Source organism: Pocillopora verrucosa, chromosome 11 (genome assembly GCF_036669915.1).
Source record: "Pocillopora verrucosa isolate sample1 chromosome 11, ASM3666991v2, whole genome shotgun sequence".
Lineage (NCBI taxonomy): Eukaryota > Metazoa > Cnidaria > Anthozoa > Scleractinia > Pocilloporidae > Pocillopora > Pocillopora verrucosa.
In genome coordinates this window covers 13,030,930-13,051,208 of record NC_089322.1, presented here as the reverse complement: position 1 = coordinate 13,051,208, position 20,279 = coordinate 13,030,930, and the positions used below count along the sequence as shown (strand labels likewise).

The following is a 20,279-nucleotide window of genomic DNA, read 5'->3' as shown; positions in this document are numbered from 1 at the left end:
AAGATCAAGAGTCTACAAGTGACCGTGAACTCATGCAAACCAAACTATTTCTTTCGAGGCACTGCAGTTGAACTGCAGAAACTTCCCTTTTAAAGACAATTTAGCCGCGAAGAATACTGAAAAAGAACGGTGGAAGATTGAAAATAAGACGAATTTTGTTTGACGTGTCAGGGAATTGAGCAAATTCCAGTGTCGTAGAAAGGCACGATCCGCACTGTTCAGCAGCGTGCAGATGTCATTCACGCCATTAAGTTCCATCACCGTTGATCGTTGATTCGATTTTAAAAACGGTTGTTTAAAGCAACTGGTCACTGAAACGAAACTCAAAATGGCAGAAGAAGTTCAAGAAGGGCAACAGTTGAGCGACAGCGACAAAGCAGCCGAAAAACCAGCTCAAGACAATCCTGTTCAAGAGACGGAACAAAAAAACGTGCAGCTGACTTCGTCAGGTAATAACTTGTTTATGAATCCTACTCGAGTGCTTTTCATTATTGTATTTATTTTTGACAGACTTATAAACACCATATCAAAAGACCGATGTTCGGCGTTTTAGTCTGGTTACGCAAGATCCATCGCGAATATTCTTAACTTCCTATTTCCTCGTAAACGATGCATGAAATTTATCAAATATCGACAGCTCTTTCGTAACGTTCGATTTGTTTTAAGAGACCGTGATTGTGGTTTTATCCACGAGTAAACCCAAAACCCGAAGTAGCTGGTGAAAAGCTTTAAAAACCACCTCGAATGTTTCGATTACAAGGTTGCTTGCAATATAAACGATTGTGCAAGCGAACGAACTACCTCAACAAGGCAGTTTCCCTTAGATAATTCAATAAATCAGACTTCATTGAAGTACATAAAAAATCACGAAATGAAAATCAAGAATTTCAGCTTTACTTATCAGCATGAGCAAATTGTTGTTATGAATTGTATAGCTTTTATATCAAGATGGAAACAGGCAAAACTCTATTCTTTAAAATGCCTACGTTATAGTAACTACCTCACAGTAGAAGTACATATTATTCACTACTTTTATTTTCTCGGTCAATGGCTTTGTTGTTCCTGTCTAATATTTAGTTGTAATTGGGATTCTTTACAGAGCCACCACAAGGTAGTGATCCTGTGGCACAAGAGGAGTCCAAACCAGAAACAGGAGATAGCTCAGCTCCACAGGAGCCCGTCTCCAATGAAGGCGGTACAGAATCATCTGAGAGTGCAGAGCCTGTGAAAGATGCAGGTGAAGGACTTGCTGTAAGTGAGGAACAAGGAAATCAGAGGGAATCAGAGGAAAACACACCTGAGGAAAATGAGAATAACAATGTTAAGAGTGAGGAAAATTCAGAAATACCCAAGGAAGAGACAGAAGTTAACAATGATGGTGAGAAAAAGGCAGAGTTACAGGAAGGTGATAATGTGCCACAAGAGGAAAGTATTGCTCAAAAACCTGGTGATGAACAACAAGCCGAGGTGAAACCAGAAGAGAAGAGGGAGGAACCTACAGAGGAAGGAAACAAAGAGGAACAAGGTGCAGTCAGCCAGGAGGAAAACAAGCCAGCTGATGGAGAAAGTAATGTTCAAAAACCCAGTGAGGAGCAACAAGCTGAAGGAACAGCAGCAGAATCTGAAAATAAGGATATAGCAGAGAAGCAAGAAAATGAATCAAATGGAGAAAAAGGAGATGCTCCTGACATAACCAATACCAATCAAGAAGAAGCTACAGAGGGCACTATAACTACAGAGGATTCTTCTCAAAAACTCAGTGATAAGGATGAAGCTGATGGAGCAACTAAACCAGACATAACACCTGTAGAGACAGACAACAACAAAGATAATCAGATAGTACAAGCAACTCCAGAGAATGAACCCACGGATGTGAAGCAAGAAGAGGTTTCAGAGGAAGCTGACAAGCCTGTGGAGAACCAGGAACATATTCAGTCAGATGCTCCACCCACAGAACAACAGCCTGCTGTGACAACAACACAGATTGCTACAATACCTGCAAATGAAGCACCACAAACCAAACAAGATGAACTTCAAGAGGAGAACAAAAAATTGAAACAAGATATGTTTATGATGAAACAACAAGAGGATGCCTACAGAATCAAAGTCCTTAGCTTGGAACAAGAAGTTGGAAAGTTAAGAGCAAGAAAAATTGACAATAGAAGTACAGGTGTGTATTTCTTTTTCATGCAGGAAAGTAGGACAGCTGTGGGCCTAAATTCATCATAGACTCTTTACAGTTCTACTAGGTAGTATTGAACAAACCTTCACTCCTAAGGTCTCATTAGTAAATTTCCTTGCTGTCTGCCCTACAATTCTTATGATGTTAGATCAGAGAATTTGGTATTGGATCAAGAAATAATTTTGTAATTGGTGTTTTTTTCTATTCTCATCACTTGCCTGTCTAATGTTGTATTGATATGCTATGAATAAATTCTGTCCTAATCACACATTGGAATTAAAGGGTTAAAGAAAAAATCTGCTGTGACTCACATTTATGTTGGAAAAAAAATTACCAGAGACTCATAAAGGAAAGCCTAGAATTAAATCTTATTAACATAGTCTAACACCCAATCTATAAACTAGGAAAAAGTAAATGAAAAAATCTAATGTGATGTCTTTTTTTCTTTTGTTGTCAGATTCACTTGCCTCAGACTCAGACAGTTACTTAAAACAGAAATTGGCAGAAACTGAGAGGGAACTAGATACAGCAGAGAGGAAAGTGAAGGACTTGCAGCTGAGACTGAAACGATTTGCTAAAGATGATCAGATTAAGGATGAAAAAATCTTCCAAATGGAAAAGGAGGTCAAAGAATTATCAGAACATATAAAGAAATTAGAGCGCTCAGTGGAGGATTCCAAAACAGAGAACAATAATAATACAACCCTACAGGCAAACCCACACAAAAATGATTCAAAAGTTTGTATAATTCTCTGATATTGAAAATTGTTTTTATACTCATTTTTATTTATTTTTTGAATTGTTACGGTTGACTGTAAAGGATTTTGAATATTTAAATTTGCACAAATGAACTTTTTTTATTGACGAAGGCATTTCATTACTAAATTTTTTGTATTCTGTAATTATTAATATATTGACATATTATTTTCATCAGTTATTTGAGGTTTGTTAAAAGCATTTTACTCTAATTTATGGTGAGGAAAAAGAAGAATTCTAAGTTGAATTCCTCCAGCTCAACAACTTTAATTTGTACATTAATAGTAGGCAACCACATTTCTTTTGAGGCAATATACAGATCACAAGCATTTTCTTATACAAGTAGACAGTAAGCAGGATTTTGTCATTCTTGTTTCACAGACATGTAAGCCTAAAGATTATTTTTTGTGAATACACTATTTTTGATACATGTAAATACTTTTTTCAGATAGCTCACTTTGTACAATTGTCACAATCTGCATACCTGACAACTAAGTTGATCTGACATCTGGAATGTTTTACAGGATTCCTGTAGTAGACTTGACTCTTTCTGAAATCCAAACATCTCATTTCTCATTGACTTGAAAAAGGAACAAAAAATAACAATGAAAATTAAAAGCTTTTGTATATAATTCCTCGAAAAAAATCTACATTAACTTATTTCTTTCTAAGGCCCTAATGGTATTTCAGTATGTATACCATTTAATATTTTAATGTCAGAGTTACACAGGATGCCAAAAATAGTTGAATGTGTTTGATACTTATTGTTTGATGTTCTGTTTTGAAAACACAGTTTTCCATTATTACCTAGTAAACTCCACTAATCACAGAACCACAAAGACTAACAAAGTATCCATAGAATGGATGACTGCACAAGTAACAACCACATCAAGTTTCATTTAATCAATTGTTTTTTCACTCAAAAATTGCCATGTTGTTTCATGAGATTTAATTAAATCAATGAATGAAGAGCCATGTCTGGTTTGGTGTCAGATTCTAAAAACATAAATGTTGACTCATTTAATGTTTTAACTCTTAAGAGTGACAAAGACAAAATTTTCCTTACAATAACAATACAATATCAAGCAGACAAGTGATGAGAATTAAGAAAACTATCAATTAGAGGATTATTAGTTGATCCAATACCAATTTCTCCAAACCAATACAACACGAGGTGTGTTGCAGACAGAAAGGAGAATTAATGATGAGATCTTGGTAGTGAAAGGGTGAAGTCACTCTCAAGTACGGCATCATGCATCACTCTGCTCCCTCCTTCCCCCCCCCCCCCCCCTTTTTTTCCCTAACCATAAACCTTGGGACCCTCTAATGTAGTCATGGCGGCGTTTTTCTGTTCACGTTAAGGAAAACAAAAAAATAAACTTACATTTTCGGAGCTGTTTAGGGATTCTTATCGATAATAAACTCTCTTGGTCGCCACATATAAAATCTTTGAGCAAACGTTTTTCGGCAAGAGTGAAGAAACTCAAACACCTAAAAGGACTCGACAATCGCCTCTTAGAGTCAATTTATTTCAAAGGTATCATTCCAAGTATTGCGTATTCTATTGCATTATGGGGATCTTCTAAGTCACTTCAGACACTGGAAGACATTCACATTGGAGCCGCGAGATTTATTTTTAACCTAAAGGAATCTACCCCCAATACTGAAGTTCTGGCAGCGACAAAATGGAAGTCCTTATCATATTTCTATAAAAAGAGGATTGCCACTATATCCTATCAGGCATTTTACAATAGAGCTCCGGCTGCTATAAGCTCTTTGTTTACTAAACACTCTCCGTTGAGAAATCTAAGGGACAATCTGAAGCTATTCGTGCAACGCCCTAAAAGTGACTTCCGTCGATCTTCTTTTTCTCACCATGCGTCTGTTCTATGGAACAACTTACCCGTGTACTTGAAGAGCAAACCGAACATTGTTTCTTTCAAATCTGCTCTCAAAGCAAAATCCGACATTTTAGATAAAATAACATTTAATGGTTTACAGGGACTAAATAAAGACGTTGTAAATTACATATATTAAAGCTATTTTACTACTTTTATTTATTTTATTACTTTTTATTACTACTGTAAATCAACTGTATATTATATTACTAGGTCTTACATCCTTTCTTACTTACCATAATTTCGCAACTTGTTATTGTTATTATTTAAATTTTGTAGACACTCTTTAGTTTTGTAGGTCCACATCAGCTTTTTAGCTGCCATTTATCGACCTACGTGACAAATAAAGTATGTATGTATGTATGTATGAGCACCAAGACAGTGTTTTAACCCGGTAAACACCCACGAAAAAAGCAGATTATTTTATTTACTGTAAGCTACACCTCACAATTTCGTACAACGCTATGTTTTATTGCGCATATTTAAATCGCCTCAGGTCACCAAAACTCACCCCATGTTAAGAGTAGGGATTACCTGCCCGGTTTTACTTACAACCATAGCTCTGGTGGGGAGTTTTCCGCACTGCCCTATTACTTCATTAGCGGGCATACAGTTCTTGGATAAAAAAACAATAGCGAAAACTATCGATTACCTTTGGGACTACGGCCTTCTTTTAGAATATCATGGGTCACAAGGAAATTTCCTATTATACTTACAGATGTCAATACTCACATCAAATACAGCTGAGGTCATTCAATTTGACCAAATCTCTGTCCGTTAGGTAAACTATATCGCAACAGTTCGCAATCCTCTCCGTCCTCTCGCGCGGACAGTTCGCGCGCTCTTGTACAGCTTGGTTACTAAGATCGCGGGCTCATTGTTTTTGTTGGATTCCTCACAAATTACTCGTAGAATGGAACGTGAAGGACACAGTTATATTTTGCTTTTCATTTGTTCTGGTTTAGCTTCAAAAGAAAAAATTCAGCATTTCAAGTGTTAAATATGGGTTGTACCGTAAGTGGCGTCAACAGGAACAATTTTGAAAGAGCTCTTGTCAGAGGTGTTGCGAACAACAAAAGAGGACAGTTACTCATATGCGGTAGAGAAAAGAAGAAAACTAACCTACAGACGGAAAAAAGGAAATATTCGGGCAAAATCGAATTATTCAGAACTACAGATTTACCAAAGACCTTAACAACGAAGAAAATTATAGAATCCCCCCAGATGACAGCACTGTCCGATTCAATTTCGAACGAGAGAAATACACGTGTTTATTTGAGCACAGGTTTGAACAAAGAAGCCTTTCACAGACTAGATGGAAAATGGGAAGGCACCAAAACGGAGCAAATTATCCAAGGTACTGATATTATGTTTCTCAGCAGAATTTAAGATGTGGAGAAAGAGGAAGAGACAAGTCGTCCATCAGTTGCTGCTTTCCTTATTTTAAAATCCTTTACACTCTAGCATCAGTATCTGTATTCTCAACACTCCTCTCTGTACAGTTCTTTTGGTGCTAACAAGGAGAATACATTTAACAATCAAAGTTTCTTAGGTTGGCAATCATTTTTTTTATTCTCATGATTTTAATGAATGATTCAGGAGTATCGTAAAAAGGATTAATTAGATGCTGGTCACTCTTAGAGTTTAAAGGATGAAAAATATAACTTCTGTTACTGTTTGGTTATGAAGCTAACATGGTATGTTGAAAGGAGACTCTCTTTCCACTTGGTGACTGCATCTTGTGATAAAGATACAACTCCTCCCACCCAGAGTGAGAAGGGGGGGAGGAAGGGACATTAGAGGTAGACTGTCACCAAGGAGAATATCTGAGGGTTAAAGAAAGAGCAATAAAATTCATGTTCCTATGTACTAACTTCCTACCTCCCCACAAAAAAGTGAAGGTCAAATACATACCCCCCCCCCTCCATCCATGCTAAACTTTTTCCCAGACAATGCAGATTTGAGCTTTTTATATCATTCATCTTTTCAGAAGTTAACAGCAGCCATCAATGCCACAGTTACAGCCTTGAGATTTCATGGCCAGATAGAATTAGTGAAAACCAGAGTGGAAAGACCAGTGAAGCTGGACTGGACCAGAAACTTAAACAAGACAGTTCCAATAGTCCTTGTTTTAAATTTTATGTCTCTATTTCAAAGTCCAGCAATAGTTCAACACATCACAATGGAGCCACACAATCCATCTTGGAGTTCCGCAGTTGCATGCCAGATGATTTTCCTAGAGTGAAAAGTGGTCAAGTTGCTGTAGCTGTCCATGAAAGCTTCTTCAATTGTAAGTAACTATGAGATGTAGCATACATGGGGTGAGGTGAGGTGCAGTGGAAACTCTTTGTCCACTTACAAAAGTCAGAATTAAGACCTTAAAATAAGGGGTTAACTCATTACTCATTACAGAAGCCCCTTAGCCCATTAGTAATAGGCTTCTGTTTAATATCCTTCTCCATCACAAGACTACAGGAGTCACTTTGATACTAAACCAAAGCACTACACCAAAGTGTGCAGCCATATCTTTATTACTGTACCCAGTGTCACAGGAGTAGTGATATCAAAAGGAGTAGCAAAGAAAACTTTGGGCTACACAAGTCCAAAATACCTTACAAAGAGTCTACTGCTTAATAACTTATTTAGCTGAATTATGTCATCTTCAGCTTACAAGCAACAAGCATTATATATTTTTAAAATATTGTAAAACAAATTATAAGTAAAAATCCGATGAGTTCATGGAACAGCAAATATGAACAATCTGGTAAATGAAAAATCTGTCCAAATTCTCATGCATGTTTATCATTGATGAGCATGATCCATAGTCTTGTGTAGCAGCTTGAATCTAAAAAAAAAGGTAATTCATGAATGTATCTCAATTTTGTCTTTGTAGCATTTGGAGATGACTGTGATGATGATGAATTTACCAGCTCAAGCCAGGGGTTTCTACATTGGATCAACTAAATATATGAAAAAGAAATAGCAACCTAAAAAAAAAAATCCTTAGCTCTACCCATGTACTTATAGTGTACAATCCTCCAAGACTGTCTATGTCTGTAGCTTGCCGCTTGCAGTAGGCACAGCATTACTACACTGATAAGAAACAAGAGTTGTACATCTCATAACACCTGAGTCAACTTTATTTCAACTCCACAGCTTCTTCAGCACTACAAACATTTAGAAATACAATTTGAAAAATAATTAAATTTCTCTATTGTTTACTAATAAATAGACACTTTCGCTTTTGGTTTTGAACATTCTTAAAATCCCTCATTTTGTAAGGATGTGAAAAGGATTTTAAGTTCCAGGATTAAAACTGCTCATTTAATTAAAACAATGTATTCCAAAAGACTTCCACAGGAAAAATGAGAATTCCACAACCTCTTCGAATTTTGTTTGTCTGATTCTTGGTAGTCTGAAGTTGGTTGCACTCAATGTGGGTTAAAACTCTTTGGGTCAAAGTCAATATCTAAGTAACTGCACATCTACCCCTCCCGTAACCCAACAATAACCCTTATTTGATATCAGTCAACTGCTGTTAGGTTAGGGGAGGTGTAGGTGTGCAGTTACTGTAGGTGTGCAGTTAGTTTACCATGTGTAATAAGTTATGACTGACCCTCTCTTCAACATTATAATGTACACAAAGAACAAATCAATACCACAATCAGGAAGTGTTTTTCTTAATTTGCACCACCTCTTGGGCTACTAAATAGCACACAAATTAATAACTGGCTTAACACAGATTTCCCATGAAACTACATGTACTACAACACAGCAGTCCCATGTCTGTGCATGTACAAACATTGTAATGACTAAGTGGCTTGTTTTAAGGCAGTCAGAACCAAGTTGTCTCACTCAGGTGACAAAAACACACAAACCAGTAAGTCAGGGTGTTTTAAAAACATTTTGCTGGTAAAGCAAAGGTATATCAACAGGATACTCACATTAAAGCAAGCCTTTTGTTTGAATAATTATTGATTTTCCTTTGTCCTACTTTTGTTGCCTTTGATAGATTTCTGTGAACATTTCTGCTTTCTTTTGCTTATTTTGGGAGCCAGTTGTTGTTTTCTATAAATGCTTCCTTTTGATATTTTGCATGGGAAATTGGTGCACAGCCAGTCAGAATTACTCCTCTAGTGCAAGCCTGGTGTTTGACTGATGTGTTATGCAACACAAGGTATAAATTGCCAGCAAATACACAGTCTTGAAAAAAACCATGTCTACTGTTACCAGTATGGAAAATCTAAATATGTACGTTGTTATTTTTGTTTCACTAGTAGTTCACATAATCTGGAGTGCTCCAGTGCTTTGCCTTAACTCTTTAACTCCCAAGATCTCATTAGTAATTCTCTTTACTGTCTGTCATACAGTTGTAGTGATGTTGATTTGGAGAATTTGGTATTGGATCAACATATAATCTCCTAATTAATATTTATCTTTATTCTCATCACTTGTCTGCTTGATATTGTATTGATATTATAAGGAGAAATTCTGTCTTGATCACTCATGGGAGTTAAAGGGTTAATACAGGCAAAGTGAAAATAAAAATGATAAGTGCATCAGTAACAAATGGTGCACTTGAATCTGACCAGTGTTTCATTTGAATGACTGTAAAATGAAAAATTACAAATACTACATCCAAAATACACTCTCACTTAAAAAGCTGTTAACCCTTCCCACCCTAACATCAGTATGCATATTCCTCCATACTGTTCTTCATACATTTCCTAAGGTGCTGACGAGAAGAATTTGACAGTCAAGAGCTTCTTTAGTTTGTGATCATTTCCTAAGTTTTCTGATCTTTGTGTGTGATTAAGGGGTGATGTTATAAGGATAAATTAGATGCAAATCACTCCTAGGGGTTAAAGGGTTAACAAAATTAAGTGTTCAATAGATTCAATTAATCAAAGATCAGTAGCTTGCCAAAGAATGTTCTCAATACCTTATACAATAAAAAAAGACACCAATTTTCATTCATATTCAAACCAGTCCAATTACAATTTGAAACAACTTACATACATATAACGATTCTTCTAACAATTGAATTGAACTTATTATCAAACAAGGCATTGTAAAACTACACAGACAATAAGTTAAGGTAGATAAGAAATGAAGGTTTGCTAAAAAAGAGGAAACTACCTACTTTCAAGCTTTCAGCTATTGCAATGTTCCTCAAGTGTCACTGATCACTTTCATGTGTTGTACAGAGTGGAACACAAAGCACTCAAATGGAGGGAAAAAAGCCTCTAAAATGGCAATGAAACTGATCATCATTACCAATAAGCATATACACTTTAACCTGTAGAGAACTAATTTTAACAGATTCTTGACCCAAACTAAGTTTAAACTTGAGTAATTAGGGTTTTACTAGCCTCAAATAACTAAGTGGGGAGAGTTCAGTTCAGAATTAACACTTTAGGTCCTGTTTCGTTACTCAGTTGTGCAATCCCGTGCATAGTGTCCAGTCTCATTACAACGGTAACATTTCACATCATTTTGAACCTTCTGTGTGCAGTCCCGCTTCAAGTGGCCTTGTTGGCCACAGTTGTAACAGGACTGGCTTTCAGATGTACAATCACGAGCAAAATGGCCTGGTTTATTACACTTGTAGCAAACCGTTGTTGCATCCAAGGAACAGTCGCGTGCAAAATGGCCTGTCTTTCCACAACGGTAGCATTTTGTACCACAGTCCCGTGCAAAATGGCCCTCCCTACCACACTTGTAGCAGCCAGTTTCAGCATCTATCCCTTTATCTTCAGACATTGGACAATCTCTGACAAAGTGACCTATTTTTCCACAATTGTAGCACTCTCTCTTGCCATCTGTATTCTCTGGACAGTCTCTCTGCATATGACCCTTTTGACCACATGAATAGCATTCATCTGAGGATTTAAGAACATGTATATGTATATACATTTTCTAGTTTGCTCAATGCCTTTAACTTTTAACACCTCTGGAACACACTTAAAAGGCATGTGAGAAATCCAACATATCAATTTAAGTCTTTAACCAGGTTTCAAGGGTGGTTAAGTGTTTAGATATTTATGTTTTTACTTAGTTGTATTGCAGATGGAGGTCATTCTTATACCGCTTCCCAAAAAAGAATATGCTTTACCAGGTGTAGCACTGAACCATTGATCTGATCCTTTTAACTGCTTTATGGTTATCACTGAAAAGACCTCACCTTCTCTTAAGGAATTGAAACCAAATTTATTCAACACTTTTTTGAAGGCCTGGTTGTAAAAGCCCAATGGAATCTTAGAGCCATTAAATCCAGCAGCATTATCTATTTTAGAATGACGCACTTAAATCAATGTAAAGCTGTAGTGAGAAAACTAAGAAAAACTGAAGTCACTTGTGCACGCAAAGTATAGATTTTCTTGAATTAAGTGTTGTAGACATGAATTTTCATGTGATCTAGAAGAGCTAAAGAGTGACTTGATTTGAGCTCAAGCCCTGTTTAGAAGGAAAAGATTTGCATAAATGTGAGCAGCCTGTCATGAAGCCACATGTCAAGCTTTTTATCTTTGGCTATTGTTTGGCTTGCTAGATTTAAATCATTTCCACAAAACTGCAGTCATGATCCTCAAAAAGTTCTTCAAGCATGTTGAGCCTTGATTCTCAGTAATTTCAGGCATTGAAATTCGAGTCGAGACTGTCAACTCACATTTGAACTGTAATGTGGCATACTGATGTAAGGGTGTAAAAAGTTTAAAAGGCTGCCCAGTTCAACTTTGAATAGTGTTACAATGAGTCCATCTTGAAGTTTGCTTGAATTACAATCTGTCCTAATGTGGTTGATCTACTTTCTGGATCTATTCCTCTTAAACACATCACTGTCCCCAATTCTATAAAAAGAGTAAGATACCTGTACAACTTCAGTTCACCCTTTGGCCCCCTTACATCAGTATTCATATTCTCCTCACTGTTCCTGTTACAATTCCTATGATACTGACAAGGAGAATTTGTTTGACAGTCAAGGGTTTCTTAAATTAGTGGTCATTGCCTCTATTCTTGTGACTTTAACTTTTGATTCAAGGGTGAAACTTAAAGGAGAAATTACAAGCCAGACACTCTAAGAAGTTGAAGAGTTAACGAAGTTGGGTCATTGACAACCATTTCAATTTAAGAATTTTCCCTCTAACCTGACAAGCCACAAGACAATTTAAGTTGCCTGCCACTGCTGATGAGTTTCAATGATCTCTCAAAATTTCAATGAAGGGATAATGCCAGCTACTAGTAACTTGTTCACAACTGGTGTTTAATTAAACATACCACTCTTTTTGCTGCAGCTTTTGGATATATGTCCAGTTTCTCCACAAATGTAACAGCTTCTGTCTACAAATTAGCAAAAGGCAATTTTATGAATATTTGGAAAAATTAAATATAGGCCTTCAATTTATACACAATTTCCTCTTGATAGCATACATTTTTTATTAAATGCATTTGCATGCTATGACACGCAGCATGTACAGTTCACATGTGTAGTGCATCAGAATTACATGTGCATATAGGATGTCTAATGCTACAAAAGAAAAATGCAGTACTGTTTATGATACCCACTTAAATTATTTATCATAAAATCTCTCTGATTGATGTTTCAAAATCATTCAGTCCACACAATTATTGCAGAACACCTGAACCATGGTTGTCACAGCCATAGGTTTTTTAAATTACCTGAATTTTACCTAACTCTTTTCTTTCAAAAATGTAAAAATTTCCTTGACCAACTAGATTGCAATTTCACAAATAAAACCTGAAGATGGCCACCAATATCACCTCCCAGCTACCCTCTCCATCCATCTACTATATTTAACCACAGAGAGGGATGCAGCTTAAATATCATTACAAGTATTTTTCAATCATTAGGAGGGCCAAGACAAGAGGAGTGAATGCAATTTTTCTGTTGATTTATATTTTCACAGACTTGTTGTAAAGATTTAAATTATCTCTAAGTCATTGTAGAATTCACTGACTTTTCTCTAACTTTGAAGAGATACTTTTTCCCCAGACTTTTTCCTGATTGGTGACAACCATGTAAATATGGGATGAAATTCCAAGTTTACCTTTAATCTACAAATGGAATTGGTCAATTTGCATTACCTTAAGCCTAATTGATACACAAACCTTACCTTCCTTATTCAAATTTATTTACCAATGGTTCAAATGTCCAGTATTTCATGTCAAATGTTACTTCACCCTTTAACTCCCAGATCAAATTTGTAATTCTCCTTACTGTCGACCATACAATTCTTATAATGTTAGTTCAGAGAATTTAGTATTGAATCACTAATTATCTCCAAATTAATGTTTTCCTTCACTTATCTGGTTGATATTGTATTGATACTGTAAGGAGAAATTCTGTCTCGGTCACTCATAGGAGTTAAAGGGTTAATCAGTAACACAACCTAGATACAAGATGGTCATTACTACGCACAACTCATGAAAATTCAACCCTGCCCTACTCAAATTTATCGACCCAAATATTTTGCCATTTCAAAATGAAATCCAGGAAACACTATATTATGTCCCCTGTTCATCATGGACAGACAGCATCTGAACACAGATGAAACATTTTAATATTAAATTCGGTGTACTCCTCAAAATTAACTGTATTTACAAAATTATGCATTTTCAAATAAAAGAGCTTGAGTAAATGCTGCAAATTTCTTTGTGAATGGGTGAAAATGAAAGAAATTCAAATTTTGTTAGTTTTTATTTACAAGGCTTACAGGAACCTTGGGAATGTAACACTACCCTGAGATGCTGTAAAATGTACTATAAAGCTCTTCGAGAAAAATAGCAGAGTAGGTTTGAGTCAGAACCATTTGCTTAATATATTAAATTTCAATACTCAGAAGATTTAACTGTCAATACTTTGACACCTGAAATACGAAAGCTATTTAAATATTTACGCTAACTTCCTAGAGTACACGTTTACCATCTCAGCTAACGCACACTCAAAGTATTTCAAAACCTGGCTCATTTTCGTGAGAGATCTTCAGAAGAAATCGCAAATACGGCAATAGTGCACACACAAAAAAAAAACCAAGAAAATCCGAACAACGGGTTAATTTCAAGTCTTGATGTAATGTAAGTGTAGGTAGAAATTAAAAACAATAGTAAAGATCCATGAGGCATAACAAAGTCTAATAGGGCTCGGTTTTTATTGCCATGTGCCTTATTCAAAACTATCCCTTTACCTTAAATACACATCATTTTTATTCACTATCCGAGTGATTTTCAGTTATACTATCATAAAATAAAAAGGATCTTCACTCACCTCCAAAACTCGCCCCACTGCCACTTCTGTTCTCTGAGGCAGACCTACATTCCTTCGCAAAATGTCCTGGTTTGCTACACTTGTAGCATTTTGACTTCGATCCCATCGCTGGTAATACAAGTCAAACCATACTTACATCAAAAACATGAAAGACCAAATGCGACTTAACAGTTTTTCGCGAGTAACGTATGAATCCAATCAAGTGCAACGTATGTTTAACCTATCTGAAATATCGGTGAGCAACACACACCTTTTTTAACTCACGTAAAGAAACCCATGGTCATTAAAGTGTGAATATATTTACTCGCTAATGAACAGAGGTCATAGCAAATTTAAAGAGGAACATTAATGAGAAAGCCAAACATACCAAAACTTGAGGAAAATGAACTGTTCCAACTTCCACTTGCTATAAAACTTTCCACGTGTGTTCAAATTGTAGCTCGAAAACATCGCTGGGTAATAGACAAGCGCATGACTTTTTTCTGGAAGCTTGATAGAGAGAGATGCTGCAGGCTCAAACTTGTAACATCCATTCCAAGTTATTAGTTTGACTATCATGGCTGAGTATCGGAAATGGACAATCCACCACTTGATAGTGTTTTTACTCACATTTTTCAGGTACCAGAACTTCTTGTATTCTTAACTATTCAACGCATAGATATGAAGAAACAGTGATAGACTCGAAGTATTCTATTTTCTGAACAGAGTTAACGAATGATCACTGTTCAGCTCAGTTTTGAACTCACGTGATGTTCTCAAACCTCTGAATATACCAACCTTGTTTTAGTATGCCTTAGCGTTGCCTTATAAATTCGAATACTCAATTAAATCAATTCTAAACGGTACACTGACCATGGTGATTGCTGTTAGTTTGTCTACCTTATTATGTGCATAATAATCGTGGCAGTTGTAAACAACACTCTTTTTCGTAACTACTTACCCACTTTCAAGCGTTGCATTGCTAGCTTTGTTTTCACAACCAATGTAATATTATTTATAAACTATAGTTATTTTTACTCAATCTTTTTCGGAGGGTAGCTAGATATTATTACTTAAAATTACATTTCATAAATTCGAACTTTGATAATTAATCAACTTAATGGCTTTGTGATTCAAGCCGACGGTAAAATTTCTACACAGCCCCATACGATATTATGCATTCAGATCTTGGATAGAGAAAACAATGACAAAAACAATACATTGCCATTGGGAAAACAGATTTGTTTTAAAATAGTATGGGGCTGTGCGGAAATTTTACCGAAAGCAAATTCATGTGCTTTCACTTTTGCTGGGCACTAGCTAGTGAAATTAGAATCATGACTTGAAAGGGAAAGACTTCCATGCAACAGTCAAACAAAGTCTTATTCCCAAAGGCAATTCATCATTGTTGTGATTGTTTTCTTTTTCAAAGAACTGTATACACAATTAAGTAAAAGGTTTCAGAGAAAATCTTGCCTGTTCAACTTTAACAAGCTGTATCACATGAGCATGATGATGTGAATTGTTACCTTTACAGCTATTCCTGTTTCCATGCTACAAGGAAAGCTTTCAGTAATATAAAAGATTCAATGCAAAAAGAATGGACAAACAACTCTGTGACATTGGATCCCCCTGAGGTTGGTAACAATGGTGTCTTTTGTTGCGATTATAAGACAGTTATTGTAACACTTAAATCAGTTTAAGCCTAAGGACATCCTTGCTTCATTGGGCAATAAATTACCTGAACTTGTCACCAGAATGTTGTTAGTGTCTGATCAATAGGTAATTTGGTGTTAACAACTGAGTTGAAGACGTAAATTGGCCACCCTAAAGAGTTTAAAGAGTTAACTCTTTACAGTGGCCAATTTATGTTTTTAACTCAGTTGTTAACACCAAATTACCTGTTATACTCTCCCACTGACACAGCACCAAAGTTTCTTTAAAAACTTACCCCCTTTGTTCTAGTGTCTGATTAAGTTTGTTAATCAGTTGTGCAGAGATAAGGGGTAACCGGTCATTTCGCACAAAACACTTTTCGCACAAGTCTTTTAGCACAAGTTTGGGACCGTTCTCACAATTCTTAGTGGTCATTTCGCACAATAATCCTAAGTGAGAAACATCAATATAAAAGGTATACTGATTGATACTGATAAGACATTTCACCTTCACATGATCCAACGGCGAGAATGTAGACATTTATCTATTCTTTCTTGAAGAAAGGAAAGGTACAAATCTCTCTCTCCATGAAAATGTAAAGCACTCCCTATTTGAATGACTACTTCTATAACGTTTTCTTTGTCGAATGAAAAACCTTTTACTTTTGACAGTATCATCCACTACAAAGTTAACATGCAAACATGACGACCCACGCTAAGGACACCATGTTGATTTTGAAAGTAATTGTCTCCAGTCTTCCCTCCTTGTCGATCACCTTCAAATAGCATGTTTTATCGATCTGTAAGAGTTTCAAATAAAGCTATTGAAAACTTGCTTCTTATATCTTTGTTATATAATGAAAATTAGGCATACTGGTAATACGTACAGCAAAAACAGTTCAACGTTAATAACTTGATATTCAGAGGTGATTCACATCGAATGTCGGCACGTGCAAGTGTTGTGATTTGACAACTTGAACGCGTCAGTGTAGGTAGTAACTAGTGATCTTGTAGAAAGACAAGTTCGATCTGTAATCATTTTAAAGATCGAGAAGTTTAATACCTCTATCAAGTAGTAACCTTTCAAATTATTCTAATAACAATTACCTAAGCAATGGAGAGTTCAGTATCGATCGATAAGCGTCATAGCGACCGTGATGTAAACAAATTATTTCATGAGAGTTTCAAGAATTCAAAATAATTAAAAGATTATACGCTTGCCGTTCGATAAGTAATCATACAAGCTGAACATCAAAACAAACAAAGAAATTTAGATGTACTATAGCTTAAATGAATGCAGGAAAGAGCTAAATTTCTATGAGTCTTGACCGAGTAGTGAGTTAAAATTTGCATGATTCGTCGGGTAACATGGCCATGAACTTGAATTTTATATATTTACACAGAAATTTTGTAAATAGGTCTTTTCTCCTTTTAAATAAAAAGTGAAACAGTTTCCAGGTTTTTACTTTGTCTTCAGAGGAGCGAAGATTCGAGACAATTACTTTCGAAGTCAACATGGCGTCCTTAGCGTTGGGTCATCATGTTCGTTTGTTTGTAGTGGATGATGTATTGTCAAAACTAAAAGGTTTTTTGTTTAACAAAGGAAAATTAAAAGAAGTAATCGTTCGAATAGGGAGTTCTTTACATTTTCATAGAGAGAACGATTTGTTCCTTTCTTCAAGTAAGAATAGTGATCGTGTTCACAAGCGTTTCGACCTAGTTGAAGTTATTACGTAAATAAATGTCTACGTTCTCGCCGTTGGATCTTATTGAAAGTGACATGTGAAGGTGAGATGTCTTATTAGTATCAATAAGTATACCTTTTATATTGATGTTTCTCACTTATAATTGTTGTGCGAAATGACCACTAAGAATTGTGTGAACTTTCCAAAACTTGTGCTAAAAGACTCGTGCGAAAAGTCTTTTGTGCGAAATGTCCTGTATTCAGATAAGGTGATTTCAGCTCACAAGGTAAATTGTAGATATCCAGGTATTCCATGTTTATATATATATATATATATATATATATATATATGCATGCTCACTAGTTTATCTAGTTTGAGCACTCTGGCATGGCTTAGATGATACCACACGTGTGAGATCACTTGGGGTGGCTATATAGCCTTACCTCCATCCTAGCATCAGCACTGCACTGATGAGGCCCAGAAGGCCGAAACAGTACTGTCTGCAGTTAGTTATATATATATATATATATATATATATATATATATATATTTATATATATATATGCATGTATATTTCATTTTCAATTCTATTTACAAAGTTCACAATAGATTTGTTTTGCTATGAATTTCATTGTCGTAGTTATTATCAGTTTAGAGATCCTGCTTAACCATCTTTAAAGTCCATTTATTTTGTGAGCAGTTCTATTTTCTGCATTTTTTTGGTTGACTTTATTTTTGTGTCACTGCTTAATTATGATATGTTGCTTCAGCAAATTTCTCACATCGCTAGTTTAATCATAATTATACCCACTGGCTTAAAAAATTGAACCTATTACAGTTAAGTTGAGGTAGTTTCTCATGGATAGTAAAATATCACTTCTTGGTTTTCTGTCTTAGTTATGGGAAGACAGAGACTTTTTCAAAGATGAGGTTAGTAAAATAGTAGATACATGCATGTTTTGATTGATCTAAATACCCAACTTTACTCTTTGACCCATAGTGACAAGCATCAAATTTCTAGGAAATCATTTCATCTATGGAAATGATCACCTAGTAAAGAGTCACTGGACTGCTAAAAAATAATTCTCCTAGTCAGGACCTTAGGAAATGTACAAGGAGAGCAGTATGGAGAATATACATACTGATGTTAGGAAATAAAGTGTTTTGGAAGTATTAAATTTTTCATACAAGAGTACCATACTCTTAGTTACAATTTGAGTTTTTTAGATTGATAATAGAATATCCTGTGATATGCTTGATAAATAGTTGAAGCTGTCAGTCCCAACTGTATCATGAAGACAAATTATCCTTTAACCCTGGGAAGTGATTAAAATGTAACTTCTCCTCAGGCTATCCATACATTATCTAGTAAATAGGTAATGAGAATACTCAAATTGATCTATCACCAAATTCTGGTGACTAATTTACAAGGAAATGTGCAACAGGTTAGAGGGGAAAATGACCAATGAACAATCAGATCTTGGGAGCTAAGAGTTATTTACTGACTTGTGCATTGTTTACACAGCATTCTGCTGAACTCTTCCTTGGTGCAATGGATACAACATTCCTGCTGGCATATGCTGTGGTAAGGAACTAGCATTAATTTGTTTTCACAGGAAAGCTTGATTTGAGTATTCATGATTACAGTCCATGAATTTAACTCTTTAACCCCAAAGAGTGGTTACCACCTTATTTCACCTAATGTTATCATTCATGAATAAAACAGTAAGGTCACTAGAGTAAAGGAAATGATCACTGACTGAAGAAACTCTTCTATGTGAAACAAACTTCCTCGTCAGAATCTTAGGGTATGTTTAGAGAACAGTATGAAGATTAAGCATATGGATGTTAGGGTGTAAAGGCCTAGGGATAAAAGAGTCCAGATGTATGCTCTGTGTAGGGTATAGAGGTGTTTATTAGAAAATTTATTATAATATAGCTAAAGAGGTTGTGTAAAAGTGAGAAAGTATTCTCATGGTATGTTATACAAACTTTGTGTATTTGACAAAGGCTTTTCAAAACTCATGGATTTTGTTTATTGAGATATTGTATTTAGTCTGTTAAGTGCAATTTTGTAGCATCTCTGTTTTAATTTTGTCACTGTCCTAAGATTGAGTGTTTTGAAAAATTATCTATGGTTTGGATTCTAATCTTTCATCAACTTTTTCAAGTGTGATTATTATATATCTCAGTTAAAATGTGGGCTATGATTGGTCAATTTAGGGGACTGTATTTCACAGTACAACCTACTCAATTAAAAAGGTTTTTTGAATTGAAATCTTTCCCCCTCCATTTGAACGTAGAGATATGATAAATATCTTACTAACCTCATTTTCTCAGTCTGCACTGTAAGTAACAGAACCTTGTTTTTGTTTCATTGTGATTTATAGCCTGCAGGCTTCTCACATTGGCCATAAATCTGAGTGGAAACAATTTAGTTTGTAACTTACAGTACAGACCTCGAACTAAGTTAGTGAGAAATATTCATTACATCCCCCTTTGCCAGGTTTCATAACTTAATTCTCCTTCTACTTTTGTTCTGTAGGGTTTATACATCAGTGGTATTTTGGGCGACAGGTTTGTCACATTTCTTGTAATCATCAATTTAGACAGTCCGTGGTGTAAAAGCATGAAATGTTTGAGGACAATCAGAAATTAAACTTGCAAGTACCCAACACTCAATAACTATTTGTAGGACATGACCTTATCGCTTGATGAAGACTAGCAATGTACAAGTGAAATGTTGCAATCTAAATCCTAAGTGATCACGTCATGAGACAAACAGTTATATTTCTCTTTTAAAGGCACATTGTCAGGTAGATTTATCAACCATCTTTGTAA

General features: G+C 35.6%; 4 protein-coding genes across 7 annotated transcripts in view; 3 read left to right on the top strand and 1 right to left on the bottom strand.

The window, feature by feature from the left end:
- On the top strand, positions 1 to 3,909 carry LOC131794405 (cilia- and flagella-associated protein 251-like). The gene is made up of 3 exons (XM_059111924.2): positions 1 to 449; positions 1,100 to 2,170; positions 2,640 to 3,909. Exons 1-3 carry the CDS (start codon positions 329 to 331, stop codon positions 2,936 to 2,938), a joined length of 1,491 nt encoding a protein of 496 aa, XP_058967907.2. The 5' UTR covers positions 1 to 328; the 3' UTR covers positions 2,939 to 3,909.
- A 1,847-nt stretch (positions 3,910 to 5,756) lies between these two features.
- LOC131794407 (uncharacterized) lies at positions 5,757 to 7,864 on the top strand. The gene is made up of 3 exons (XM_059111929.2): positions 5,757 to 6,193; positions 6,827 to 7,126; positions 7,730 to 7,864. The coding sequence occupies exons 1-3, from the start codon at positions 5,839 to 5,841 to the stop codon at positions 7,798 to 7,800; spliced, it is 726 nt and encodes a 241-aa protein (XP_058967912.2). The 5' UTR covers positions 5,757 to 5,838; the 3' UTR covers positions 7,801 to 7,864.
- LOC131794408 (CCHC-type zinc finger nucleic acid binding protein) lies at positions 7,430 to 14,657 on the bottom strand. 2 transcript variants are annotated; one of them, XR_009340969.2, is made up of 5 exons: positions 14,487 to 14,657; positions 14,120 to 14,227; positions 12,112 to 12,174; positions 9,980 to 10,718; positions 7,430 to 7,681 (listed from the first exon to the last, which is right to left on the bottom strand). XR_009340969.2 is itself a non-coding variant. In XM_059111930.2 (4 exons), the coding sequence occupies exons 2-4, from the start codon at positions 14,223 to 14,225 to the stop codon at positions 10,267 to 10,269; spliced, it is 621 nt and encodes a 206-aa protein (XP_058967913.1). In that variant the 5' UTR covers positions 14,226 to 14,227; positions 14,487 to 14,657; the 3' UTR covers positions 7,956 to 10,266. The 2 variants fall into 2 exon arrangements, 1 of the variants encoding a protein (XP_058967913.1); XM_059111930.2 differs by lacking the exon at positions 7,430 to 7,681 and having other exon boundaries at positions 7,956 to 10,718.
- The window catches only part of LOC131794406 (sugar phosphate exchanger 3), a 19,279-nt gene continuing 13,630 nt past the window's right edge, over positions 14,631 to 20,279 (top strand). For all 3 annotated transcript variants that reach the window (XM_059111927.2, XM_059111926.2, XM_059111925.2), the window contains exons 1-5: positions 14,631 to 14,737; positions 15,636 to 15,735; positions 18,336 to 18,368; positions 18,964 to 19,023; positions 19,984 to 20,015. In XM_059111927.2, coding sequence (XP_058967910.2) covers positions 14,676 to 14,737; positions 15,636 to 15,735; positions 18,336 to 18,368; positions 18,964 to 19,023; positions 19,984 to 20,015 — 287 coding nt within the window. In that variant the 5' untranslated portion in view covers positions 14,631 to 14,675. The remainder of the gene's footprint in view (positions 14,738 to 15,635; positions 15,736 to 18,335; positions 18,369 to 18,963; positions 19,024 to 19,983; positions 20,016 to 20,279) is intronic.

Coding starts and splice junctions, on each gene's coding strand:
- LOC131794405 (XM_059111924.2), top strand. CDS start 329: ATGGCAGAAGAAGTTCAAGAAGGGCAACAGTTGAGCGACAGCGACAAA. Junction 450..1,099: donor CGTGCAGCTGACTTCGTCAG/GTAATAACTTGT, acceptor GATTCTTTACAG/AGCCACCACAAGGTAGTGAT. Junction 2,171..2,639: donor AATTGACAATAGAAGTACAG/GTGTGTATTTCT, acceptor TTTTGTTGTCAG/ATTCACTTGCCTCAGACTCA.
- LOC131794407 (XM_059111929.2), top strand. CDS start 5,839: ATGGGTTGTACCGTAAGTGGCGTCAACAGGAACAATTTTGAAAGAGCT. Junction 6,194..6,826: donor AACGGAGCAAATTATCCAAG/GTACTGATATTA, acceptor TCATCTTTTCAG/AAGTTAACAGCAGCCATCAA. Junction 7,127..7,729: donor CCATGAAAGCTTCTTCAATT/GTAAGTAACTAT, acceptor TTGTCTTTGTAG/CATTTGGAGATGACTGTGAT.
- LOC131794408 (XM_059111930.2), bottom strand. CDS start 14,225: ATGGGATCGAAGTCAAAATGCTACAAGTGTAGCAAACCAGGACATTTT. Junction 12,175..14,119: donor CAGTGGGGCGAGTTTTGGAG/GTGAGTGAAGAT, acceptor GCTAATTTGTAG/ACAGAAGCTGTTACATTTGT. Junction 10,719..12,111: donor AAGCTGCAGCAAAAAGAGTG/GTATGTTTAATT, acceptor TTAAATCCTCAG/ATGAATGCTATTCATGTGGT.